This window comes from Pipra filicauda, unplaced genomic scaffold (assembly GCF_003945595.2).
Source record: "Pipra filicauda isolate LSUMZ 115617 unplaced genomic scaffold, ASM394559v2 scaffold54_size4384275_pilon, whole genome shotgun sequence".
Lineage (NCBI taxonomy): Eukaryota > Metazoa > Chordata > Aves > Passeriformes > Pipridae > Pipra > Pipra filicauda.
Window position 1 is genome coordinate 878,815 of NW_024104698.1, and position 12,630 is coordinate 891,444.

The window sequence follows — 12,630 nt, forward strand, 5'->3', positions numbered from 1 at the left end:
GTGTCCATATGCTTGCAATTAGTAGTGTGAAAGATGATAAAAACAAGTAATGTTCTGTGATACAAGAGAATGCTACAGGGAACCTTAGCAGTGTTCCTGTAAACTTGTTCTAATGAGGAAATCAGGGACACTCTTCCCAGCTTCATATTGTGATATTAAGCAGATGCCTCCTTCTGCCTCACTCCACTCTACTGTACATGGCTTTTTCAGCTATTCAGAAGTTGTCTTTCTCTGAAATAAAACCTGTCATTATGCTCAGATTAGCATAAAATTTCAAAATATTAGAGCCCCTGCAAGAAGGGGCTGACACAATCTGACACTCATCTAGCTATGCATGTATACAGCCTTCCTGCAGGAGAGGGAGTTTTAAAAAAGGAGGTGCAGAACAGGGAAAGTATTTTCAGTTTGGACTCTCTACCCCCAAAATGACCCACTACGTTCGCATGCCTCATCAGTGGAACAGGGCCCATTGAATAGATTTTTACCATTTTACAAGCATCATTTGACAAGATGGAACTGCACCGCTTTTTGAATCAGACCACCAGTGTCTAGCTGTCTCATTTATAGTGGCAGCTTTTGTACTCCATACAGGCACACAAACAGAACAATGCATTTAATAATAAAACTTCTGAGAGTCTGAAACAACTACCACCCCCTTTATTTTTCTGTTTGCATCAGCCACACAAATAATATTCAAGAGAAAATCTATACAGTAGCAGCAGGAACCATCTGTGGTACTCTGTCATGTTGTGGGTTTACTAACTGTCATGCTGGAAAGCACTCTTCCTGCCCAAGCAGCCAGTGCTACAACAGAAAAAAACAAATAAACAAACAAAAACTCCCACAAACAAACAAACCAACCAAACAAACCACCAAAATTGAGTACAGATGCAGGCTTTCCTTGTCCAGACACAGAAGTCTGTGCCCTGCTCTGGTACAACAATGATGAACACAGATCAATCTAGGGCTGCCTATGAAGTGGCAAAAATGTAATCTGTAATGTTGTCTCTCTCTCATGTGACCCTGTCGTTTTTGAAACAATCCTGAATCTGAGCAGCTCCCACTGCTGGCCAGAAACCACTGGACAGGTAGTTACCCTAAGGGAAGAGTGGAATCCAGTTCTACTAATGCTAACAAAAAACATGCTAACAAAAATCTAGTTCAGCCCTAGTAAAATAACCTGGTGGCTCAGTCCTTAGATACATGCCACAAAGGGGCAGCAGAGGAGAGAGCAGTGGCATTTCTAATTCAGTGCCTACGAAATTTCCAGATCAGTCATGAGATACAGAACGAAGGATCCTTTTTAGAGGATGCATGGTTGCTGTAAGCTGGAAGACTTGCATTATGACATTACCAAGCAAATGCATATAGCACAGCCCTGTGCTAAGCACCTGAAGTTTCTGGTGGGTCAGACTTAGGTTTTCAGCAAGCACTTAGCAGAAGAAACTAACATCACAGATCAAATGTGGTATGTGCACCAGGCTGTTCAGCCAAAACCATTCCTGCTCCACTGACTGCACTCTTCTGCTTTGTTCTCCATCTCTCTGGATACTATTTTGCCCCTCCTTTGCCACTATAAACAGAGTTGTTAAACTGGACATCATAGTGGAGTTCCCAGAAGATAATTGGCCCACTGACTTCCCCTTGAGATGTTTTAACAGCTACATACTCCCTTCCTTCTCTTGTTAGCTGCAGATGTTCAAGAACCATCAGGTTCCTTATTTTCTGATAATAATGGCATATTATTTTTCCTCACTTGTTTTTTTAATTACATTTGTTACCATTTCTCTTACTTTGTACATGGCAGTCCTGGTCATTGCTTTCAAGCACTTGCTTTAGTTTTTCTGTTGTATCTTCACTGTTCTCTCATATTTGATATATTTATATGTGTTTTCCCTTAGTCCTCCTTGGGTAAGTGCAGACAAGCAAGCTTATGGAAGACAGCAAGTAAGGTAATCTCCATTTTCCCCTCCCATCAGCAGCAGAAAAAATAAATTAGTATAGGAATTGTCATGGTGGTTGTTACTGGTTGAGCATGAGGTAGCTGTATGCTAACAAAACCAGGAAAACTAGTCATCTAAGTGTGTAGTTTCACAGCTTCTCTAAGACAATGTGTTGGCTATACATTACCAAAAGAGCAGTCCCTCACTTAGCAGCAAGCTGCAACCACTTAATGTGTGCCAGGTACCACTGATCTGATCCTGAGAAGAACCAATTCAATGCACTAAACTGGCAGAGCACTAAACCAACAATAAATAAGCAACCCCACACTAATATTCATGCTGGTTTAGCTTTCTAAACCACTTCACTCTTAGGTCAGATGACCACTAATGCCAACACAAAAAGAAGGTGTGATGATGCCCCTTTTGGTAGCAGCTCACCACTAGATTTGTGTCTGTTTCAGTATTATATCTAAGTCTAAATATGGGACACAGACACAAGAAATTCAAAATTAACACAGCAACTTGATTTTAAAAACACTTGAGATGAGCTATTTTTAAATTGGTATATACAGACATACTGTTAATGCACAAACCTTGACACTCCTTGCTGATACTGGACTGCCTGTTAAGCTTCAGTGTGAGCTAGGAGACACCTAAACCAAATTTAGAATTTATCAACACAAGCAAGAGGTATTTAAAAAACCCTATAAGTTCTGACTTAGGCCCAAACCACACTGTGAATCCAGATACTGCCTACATACCTACATATCTCTTGCTATAAATCACCATATCAAAGGCAATGCAAGAAACACAGAAATGGCCATTCCCTTGTTCTTCCATATGTCTCTGATACCACCAAAAAAATCCCCAACAAATAGCTAGTGGAAAACAAGATTTTCAGATGTATGTTGGAACTGGATGACTTTTAAGGTTGATTTCAACCCAAACTATTCTATGATTCCATGACATACACAAATACAATACTACCGATGTGAATTTAACCAGCTAAGATGACAGAAGTGACTACTTCTGTTTTAAAGTTAACATAATGAAAAAGTACAATAAGAAATAGGATCTGAACAAGTCATGACACAAAACAAAACACTGGTTGAATCTGGAATGATATCAGGATTATTGAACAGAAAATGTAACTAGCCAAGTGGGACTGTGTTATGCACTTTTATAGGCAATTTTCACAAGCGGCCTTTTTGACAAAAATTCTTATAACTCTGAATTTTATTAATACATAATTTTGGGGTAAGTATTCCTTGGAAGCACACTAGTAATTTCTTGGAACCCTGAAATGAGTATTGTGAGTCAGACATTAATACTCTTTCTGATTTTTCTATAATCCATAAAATTAGTTTCTTTAGAGTGCACATTTTCAACAGCAGTCCTCCAATAGCCTTCACCACCATGTATGCTTTTATGGAAATGTGAAAGCAAGTACAGAAAAAATTGTAACATTCTTTTCCTTGGTCTTCACTGGTGTATCATCAATTACCTAGCCTCCCTGATACACTTTGGATTATTACACAGTCTCCAGTTCATGCTTCTGTCTCATACCCTGTCTGTCTATCTACGTACAAAGGAAAATTTGAGTTTTTTTTCTGAGTGTTGCTAACAGCTTTTTGGGTTCCTGATCAATTGTAACTGAAGCTGATGAAAACAAGTGCTCCTCTTCTACATTGTCATACTAAACTGAATTCCACTATGTACAAATACCAAGTTCCTTGTTAACACCCAGGAAACAGACTTATTGCCACCTTTTATTCATAAATTTCTCAGCTAAGCCAGAGTTTGGTTTCACAGAATTTGGACTCCAATAAGCTGCAATTTTTTCTCAAAAACTAAGTGAGCCCTGATATCAAGAGTTTGTTTTTCTAGTTAGATTTCTTATTTTAGATTCCTTGTTCATGTTTATTCTATTCTCTATTTCATTCTCCTTTAAGTGAAATGTTGCCTTGTAATACATACCTAAACAGATACTTCACCAAACTAGGCATCTCCATACAAGGCCATCAATTTTTATCTACTCACTCTTGCAATTAATATCCACATTACAATAGATGATGCTGTTGTCAAGCAGTACTAAATGAAGATACTCTATAAACATCATTCTATGTGGCATCTGCTGAAGCATTAATAAACTTGTACTAACCTTTGCTACTAAATGTAGCTACCTTAGTGTACTAAATTCTCCCAATCTTCTTCTAGCTCTCATGAATCAGGTAAGACACATGAATATTTCTTTATTTTTAAACACACATTACCAAATATTTTTGCTAAAGTAACTTGATTCCAATACATTCAATTTTGCAACATGACAAAATTTTGGGTATTGCAGACAGTGGCAAAGAGCCACCATACCACATATCTATTTAGAAAACAACTGCTTTATTTATTTTTAGAAAACCTGAATGCAAGTGCATTGAAATAAAAGTACTTACACACATACCCATCTTACTGGCAACACAGCAAGTATTACTGGTATCTATCATCCATTAAAACTTTAGGAAAAAAAAAAAAGAAAGAGAAAGATGTTCTTTAAATTTGGAATTGCACGTGGGTATTCAACTATGTAGTGACGCCACTGCTATAAAACACCATAATAGGATTATTCCAGAAAATTTCATAGTAAAACCTCTCTCATCATCAGAAAACAATCAGTGACTGCAAGTTTTCTCGGATTGGAATAACACACATCCATTATAAATAATAAGAGTTGTCTGTCATTGAAGGTAACACGAGAGGTTTAAATGCAGCTCAGCTCGTGCTTCAGCTCAGTATTTTTACTGAGCTGTTTGGGTACTTAAGGAGGAACATTAAGGGATTTTATCCCCATAGTCATTAAAAAGATATGTATCTTTTATACAAAAGCTTCTAACTGAAAGGAACAAACAGAAAAAAAATCCTAGGATAACACACCCACTTTTATACAAATTCTAATTACTTTAAGGCAAGTTCTTTGGCAGAGTAATTGTCACTCTCAGCTTCTAATCCAGATGGTTATTTTTTTTAAAGTGCTGGTTTTAAATTATGCATTTTTCTTTCACATGTGTTTCCCTTCAGGCACTTTGAGTTCTCTTATTTATTCTTCAATACAAATGTAACCCCTACACTGAATAAGAGAAAATCTCAAACATCCATCAGCTACAACAGCTCACTGGTCATTTTTGTGGCTCTCCTCTGGATCTGCACCAACAGGTCCACATCCTTCTTGGGGGTCGCAAAGCTGGATGCAGCACTCCAGGTGGGGTGTCACGAGAGCAGAGCAGGGTAGAGGGGCAGAATCACCTCCCTCGATCTGGTAGTCATGTTACTTTTGATGCAGCCCAGGATATGGTTGGCTTTCTGTGCTGTGAGCACACATTGCAGGGCCATGTCCAGCTTTTCATCCACCAGTATTCCCTTCTCCACAGGACTGTTGTCAATTCATTCATCTCCCAGTCTATATTGGTACAGGGCGTTGCCTCAAGCCAGGTGCAGGACCTTGCACTTGGTGTTATTAAACTTTATGATGTTTCTACAGGCCAATCCTCAAGCCTGTTAAGGGCCTCTGGATGGCATTCCTTCCCTCATTCCACCACTCAGCTTGGTGTCATCCAAAAACTTGCTGAAGGTGCACTCAATCCCACTATCCATTTCATTAATAAAGATATTAAATATTATTGGTCCAAAAACAGACCCCTGGAGGAACACCACTCAGCACTGGTATCTTTTTGGTTGTGGCCATACAATTCCCTATTCATTTAATAGTCCATCCACCAAATCTATGTCAATTTAGCAGCAAAAGCGTTAGGGGGGCAGCATTAAAGGCTTTACAGAAGCTGTAGGTAAGTAACATCAGTTACTCTTCCTTTGTCCACTGATGCAGTCACTCCATCACAGATCACTAGATTAGCCGGGCATGATTTGCCCGTGGTGAAGCTGTGTTGGCTGTTTTTAATCTCCTTCATATAATCATCTTCCATATGCTTTGACATAACTTCCAGGAAGACCTGCTCCATGATCTCATTGGGCACAAAAAGTGAGGCTGACTGGTCAGCAGTTCCCAGCATCTGGATGTGATACTCCCTCTCCTCCAGTCACTGAGGTAGTTACTGGTAATACTGGTATTCACACTGTGAATGGTAGTCACAGCTTGACTATCATGACTTTTCAAATATGGTGGAGGATGGTTTAGCAGCTATACCTGCCAATTCCCTCAGAACCCTGGGATGTTTCTTAGACCAAAAGTAACATCATATATATTCCAAATCATCCTTGCATTTCAAATCTTTATGCTTGATACTCATTTCTTTTCCATTTTCTTGCTGCTGTTGGTAAAGAGCCTTTAATGGGATTTTGATAAGAAAATTTAAAAAGAACAAAAAACCCAACACTGCTCCACAAGTTATTTTATAGGTTTAATATTTGTTTTATTTTCATAACCATTTTGATGGAGAAGGAAAAAAAATGTAGGATCAGAGGTTGGAAAGATCCAGAGGGCATATGGTATAATGGTTCTACAACAGTAAGACAGCCTGTAAATCTTTGTGCCCTGAGACTATATTCTTTTCCTGCCTGTAGGTGGATGAATAATCAACACGGTGCTGGCAAAGCATATCTCACACTCCCCTCTAGTGCCCATGGAGCACCACCACCTGCCAACAGCCCAAGGGCCAAAGGCCTCTTGGCGGTCTGGACAGCTCTGTTGCTAACACAGCTGTTCCCAGTGTGATCCCACATAATTAAAGCTGAGGTTCTTAGTTTTATTGTAAAGTAGGATTAACATTAAGTTAAAAGCCCTCATTTTAGACAGGAGAGAATTTTTGAAGGACTAGTATATTATTTTCCCCTTGTGCACATGCACTGTATTACATCACATATTTAATTATGAAATCATATGTGATTAGTGTTACTAATATGTGCATTGCAACAAACATGCACCAAGGTTAACAAATTTGTCCATGTGTCCTTGAATTCTAAACATCCTTTTACTAGGTCCTTTCCTACAGTGGCCATGCAGCCTTCATGAACTTGGAATTACAATCTTAAAGTGTTCTTCTGTAGACATAATTTCTGTCTGGACATGTACTACCTTAACACAGAGCCTGAGAGAAAAAACTCCATAGCTGCTGAAACAGCAGCCTACTGAGACACAACACTTGGAACATATTTTCTGAGGCACCATTTATCATTGTCATCACAGTGCCCAAAAACTTATTACAATAAATTGCACTTGCATATCACAGAACAGTTATTCTCAACCTTAAAATAACAATACCAACTCATAATTGTATTAAGAGTCGCAATAATCTTAAAATAATTCTAAAAATAAAACCTATACATGCTAATGAGGAAACATAATCAGCATAAAAACTATCACCTGCCAGCTTTATAACTACAGTCATTATAGATAATTAAATGGCTGCAGCAAGGGAATACTTTGTTTTCTACAAGCATTTGGGAGTCTTCAAAGCACTCTCAGGTGAAGAGAAACAGCAAGGAAGAGACTAACTTTGTAAGTCCTACAATATGAGAAACACTCTTCCATCAATTTGTAGAAAGAGGGATGCCATGCTCTCTCTCTCTCTGTAATTGCAGCCCTTCCTTTGCTTTATGTCTATCACCTGATATTTTATAATTCAGGACTTTCATGGGCAGGTAGAAACTCCAGTTTATTACTAATACCTCAAAATTAGTAAAATATACTGAGCTGCTGCAAGCATAGCAAATGTGAAGAAGGCAAAAGAAAAGTATTCAGTGTGGCTGTGAATTGTCATTTAGTTCAATGTCTAAATAAAATAACATGTCGACTGGGTTTTAAGCAGCTTCCAGAACAGATCTGAACCTGAAAACATAAGGTACCAGAAATACTGAAATACCACAACACACAACTAAAGCAGCACAGAAAGTAGTTTCTCTCATCCAGGAGACGACAAAGAGACAAGAAGACACGGAATAACTTAAGAGCACATGAAGTTTGGTATTAAACCTGTTTCCCTGGGTGATAAGATGTAAATGTAGCTTGGCTGTCTCCCTGACAAGACACATCATTCACAGCTGATAAAACCTGGGAGAAAGAGGACAGTTGGGAAAAATGTTGAGAAAGGCTGGAAGACTTCAATAGTGGTGAAGAGGCCAAGTGAATCTATCTAGTTAACTTACTGTTCCTGCAATAGGGTAGAAAGTGAAACATTTAAGTCTTATCATTACCAACTTTTAAAATGCTATATCTTACTTTGTGATAACTAAAACAAAAGGATGGGAGGATGAGCTGTGTAGGAAAAAAAAAAAAACAACAAAAAAACCCCAACCAAACCTCTACCAACAAGCCAAACCAAGAACAAGTAATGGCATAAAACTGTAGCTTTTGCTTGTTCCAAGTTAAAGTCAATGTGTCCTGTCCCACACTTATGTTTTTAAAAAACTTTCATGTTGAGAAGCTATAATGGCAAATTATCAGCCTGTATAATGTCAATGTAAGGAGTGGCTAGTAGATTTTCACGGAAACCTCCTTATATACTGGTAGTGATAATCCTGCTCTTTTCACCACTTTTAAAATTATTATTTTAAATGTCCATTTCATGGTTAAACAAAATTGATTTGGAACTGTCCTATAAGTGACAATTCTTATACGTTGACCTAATTACTGACCTGATTCTGTAGATGTAAGAGTTTAATGTCAGAAGAAACTATGAAATGCAGACTGGATTTAAAAAAGAAAACAGGGTAATTGCAATATGAGTTACTTCTTCAGGAACGCTTGTGTATCCAATGACAGCTTTGCTATCACAGTCCTCCGTTTTGCTAATTTACGTCATCCCTCTTTTTACTAGCATAGCTATTGGAGCAGTACTTTTCCAGTGAGGTTAGTTCCCTTATCTAGCTTACCACGAGGCTGCATAAAAAATCACAGCACTACTAACACCAACCAGACCTTTCGCTACTCTTGAAGATTTTGCTTCTTCAGGTTTGCTGGCAGCTGCCCCGACAGTCCCCAGGGAGCGGCAGGTGGGAGCGGTTCCGCCCGGCACCCGGCCGGGACAGCGCCTCGTGCCCCGGGCTCAACACCGACGGCCACCACCTGGCTGGGGAACCACCAGCACTGGGGGTTCCCTCACAGGCTGGGAGGAAAAACCGTGGTTTAGGCAGACTTTTTTTGTTGTTGTTTGGTTGTTTGGTTGGTTTTGGTTTGGTTTGGTTGGGTAACCCCCCAGGTAGAGTGCCCCACCCTATAGCTGCGGCGCCCCGCCGGCTACAACACCCGCCGAACCGCGCCCTTGGGCGGAAGCTCAGCCTCCCGCAACCACAAGCCGCTCTGTCCAGACCACCGGACAAACTCGGACTCTCTAATTCGCCCGGCCTGACCAGCGGAGCCGCTCCGCGGCCCGGCCGGGCGCGCGGGGGCGCTGCGGCTTTACGAGAGACCCGCGCACCGGCACCGCGCTGCGGCCCCGCCCCGCCCGCGCAGCGCAGCGCGGGGCGGCCGCGCAGGGGCGGGTCGGGAGCCGCGCTGGTGGCGCGGCGGATGAACCGGGGGCCCGGCCGCGCCCGGAGCGCGGGCGCTCTGACGGGCCGCAGGGCCCCGCTCCGCCCATGGCCTCCCTGCTGGTAAGGGCTCGGCCCCGAGCTCCAATCGCCGGCGAGGGCAGCCGAGCCGCGGCCGGCGGGTGTCGCCCGGCGCCGAGGGCTGCACGGCCGTGACCGCCGCCCCCGCCGGTGGGAGCGCTCAAGGCGCCGGGACTGCTGGGCTCCCGCCGCGCGCGGGGCGTTAGCGGCCCCTTCGGGGGCCGCCCCCGCCCGCAGCCTGACGGTGCGCACCCTCTCCCCAGGAGGACCCCGTCCTGATCCGGCCTTTCCGAGGCCACACGGCGGCGGTGACAGGCGTCGCCTTCAACGCGGACGGAGCAGGGCTGGGTGAGTGCGGGGCCGGGCGCCGTTTGCCTTCCGGGCGGGGCAGCCCACTTCTTCCTCCCTCCCTCCCTCCCTTCCCGGCAGCTGGCGGAGCCGCTCGGCTGTTCCGGGCGCAGGTCCGGCCGCGGAGGCGGGGCGGGCTCCCGCGCCGGCCGGGCGGGCCGAAGAGTCTCTGCCCCTTCCTTAAGCGACAACTTTTTGAGCAAACCACAGGGCGGGAGGAGGGGTTTGTCCCGCGGAGAGAGAGGAGGAGGAGGAGGAGGAAGTAAGGGGAGCGCCGAGGCCGGAGGGGCAGGGGGCTGCTCCGTGCCTCCGCTGCTGCCCCGCTCCCCCCGCGGTCCCTGTGGAATCTGCTGGGCCCGCCGCGGCCGGACTGCTGCAAACTGCCGGCGGCCCGAGCCCACAGCTGGGACTGCCTGCGGTCCCCTCCGCCCCGGGGGCGCGGAGGGAGCCGACAGGACTTCGCGGAGCCCCTCTCTGTTACTAGCTGCTTTTAACCACCTACGATGAGGATCCGTCTGGCGAGAAGATGGACGTGGGTCCGTAAAAGCTGCATGTTCCTCGGCTTCTTGACGATCGCTTACTTTGTGGTCGAGCTGTCGGTTTCTTCCTTCGGTGCCTCCCTCGCCGGAGAGAGCATCACTAAAGGGAAATGGGAGAGGCGCTTTTCTGACAGAGCAGAAGAAGCTGTAGATTTGGCTCGTCCAGTTTATGACAAACCCCCGCCTGATCCTCATGCCCCAGGAGAATGGGGTAAACCCTCTCGCCCGCAGCTGAGTCCCGAGGAGAAGAAACAGGAAGAAGAGCTGATCGAGAAGTATGCAATTAATATTTATTTGAGTGATAAAATCTCTCTCCACCGGCACATTGAAGATAATCGACTGAGTGGTTGTAAGACTAAATCTTATGACTACAGAAGACTGCCCACTACATCTGTTATAATTGCTTTTTACAATGAAGCCTGGTCAACATTGCTGCGGACGATACATAGTGTTCTTGAAACATCACCTTCAGTGCTTCTGAAAGAAATTATACTGGTGGATGACCTGAGCGATAAAACGTATTTGAAGGCTGAACTTGAAAAATACATAAGCAGTCTGAAAAGAGTTCGCTTGATAAGAACCAACAAACGAGAAGGATTAGTTCGTGCACGTTTAATTGGCGCTACCTTTGCTACTGGTGATGTCCTCACATTCCTAGATTGTCACTGTGAATGTGTCTCTGGCTGGCTGGAACCATTGCTCGAGAGGATTGCTGAGAATGAGACTGTTATTGTTTGTCCTGTCATTGACACCATTGACTGGAAAACATTTGAGTACTACATGCAAACAGCAGAGCCCATGATTGGGGGCTTTGACTGGCGTCTGACATTCCAGTGGCACTCGGTGCCTAAACATGAACGTCTCAGGCGCAAATATGAAACCGACCCAATCAGATCCCCAACTATGGCTGGTGGCTTGTTTGCTGTCAGCAAGAAATATTTTGAGTACCTGGGTACCTATGATACAGGAATGGATGTTTGGGGAGGGGAGAACTTAGAATTATCATTTAGGGTTTGGCAGTGTGGAGGCATGTTGGAAATTCATCCGTGCTCCCATGTGGGTCATGTGTTTCCAAAGCGTGCACCCTATGCTAGACCAAATTTCCTTCAGAACACGGCACGTGCTGCTGAGGTGTGGATGGATGAGTTCAAAGATCACTTTTACAACAGAAATCCATCAGCAAGAAAAGAAAACTATGGAGATATTTCTGAGAGAAAGATACTTAGAGAGCGTTTGAAATGCAAGAGTTTTAACTGGTATTTAAAAAATGTATTTGCTGAGTTGCACGTACCAGAAGATCGTCCTGGCTGGCATGGTGCTATCCGCAGCACAGGAATATCTTCAGAGTGCCTTGACTATGTCTTACAAGAACATAATCCTACTGGGTCTCACCTTTCTCTCTTTGGCTGTCATGGTCAGGGAGGCAACCAGTTTTTTGAATATACATCAAATCAGGAGATTAGATTTAACTCTGTAACTGAGCTATGTGCTGAAGTTCCTGAACATGAAGACTTCATTGGTATGAGGAGCTGCCCAAAAGATGGTTCTCCTGTGCCAGAAATTATTATCTGGCATTTCAAAGAAGATGGGACTATTTATCATCCTCATTCAGGGAAGTGCCTTACTGCTTATCGTACAACTGGGGGGCGTGCAGATGTGCAGATGAGAACTTGTAATGCTGCAGATAAAAACCAGATGTGGAAATTTGAGAAATAATCACTGCTGGTAGTATGAATTGAATGGACTCTCCAAGGTTTTTGGAGTAATCTCCAAAGTTTTTACGTGCATGAACAGATAGCAACATTTGATTGAATACTTTGGAATGTTTTCAGATGTGTCTGTAGTGGTGTAGAAACTATCTCTTGTGGTCAACTGTATAGAAAGCAAAAGTAAATCCTGGAGTTTGGTTTCTAAAACATGGAATACAGATCTAACGCCTTTTATTTTTGTAAAATTTTGATTCATTATTTTCTTACTTTGGCCTGTCTTGCCTATGGTAAAACAAAGGCTTTTGAGTGGACTAAGACGGGGTTTTTTTGGCTTAATAAAAAAAACAATTATGCAATAATCCTGCAAGATCACGTTACATGAAAGTAACGAATCTTTACTTACAGAAGTAAAAGTTAGGGTTCTTGCAGTGGTATTAGCTGACCTGTGTTGCAGATACGTTATAACATATGTGTCTAACACCATAAGTAAGGCATGTGATTGAATGGACATTGATGTGGAAAATTGAATCTAAG

At 43.1% G+C, this 12,630-nt stretch overlaps 2 protein-coding genes across 3 annotated transcripts in view; both read left to right on the forward strand.

The window, feature by feature from the left end:
- Nucleotides 1-9,432: 9,432 nt before the first annotated feature.
- The window catches only part of POC1B (POC1 centriolar protein B), a 44,107-nt gene continuing 40,909 nt past the window's right edge, over nucleotides 9,433-12,630 (forward strand). The window contains exons 1-2 of one of the 2 annotated variants that reach the window (XM_027732925.2): nucleotides 9,433-9,542; nucleotides 9,764-9,848. In XM_027732925.2, coding sequence (XP_027588726.1) covers nucleotides 9,528-9,542; nucleotides 9,764-9,848 — 100 coding nt within the window. In that variant the 5' untranslated portion in view covers nucleotides 9,433-9,527. The remainder of the gene's footprint in view (nucleotides 9,543-9,763; nucleotides 9,849-12,630) is intronic. The other variant, XM_027732924.2, reaches the window with a different exon arrangement.
- Nucleotides 9,944-12,341, forward strand: GALNT4 (polypeptide N-acetylgalactosaminyltransferase 4). The gene has a single exon (XM_027732923.2). It carries the CDS (start codon nucleotides 10,352-10,354, stop codon nucleotides 12,101-12,103), a length of 1,752 nt encoding a protein of 583 aa, XP_027588724.1. The 5' UTR covers nucleotides 9,944-10,351; the 3' UTR covers nucleotides 12,104-12,341.

Excerpts from the sequence above, each read along its gene's own strand:
- GALNT4 (XM_027732923.2), top strand. The coding sequence starts at position 10,352 with ATGAGGATCCGTCTGGCGAGAAGATGGACGTGGGTCCGTAAAAGCTGC.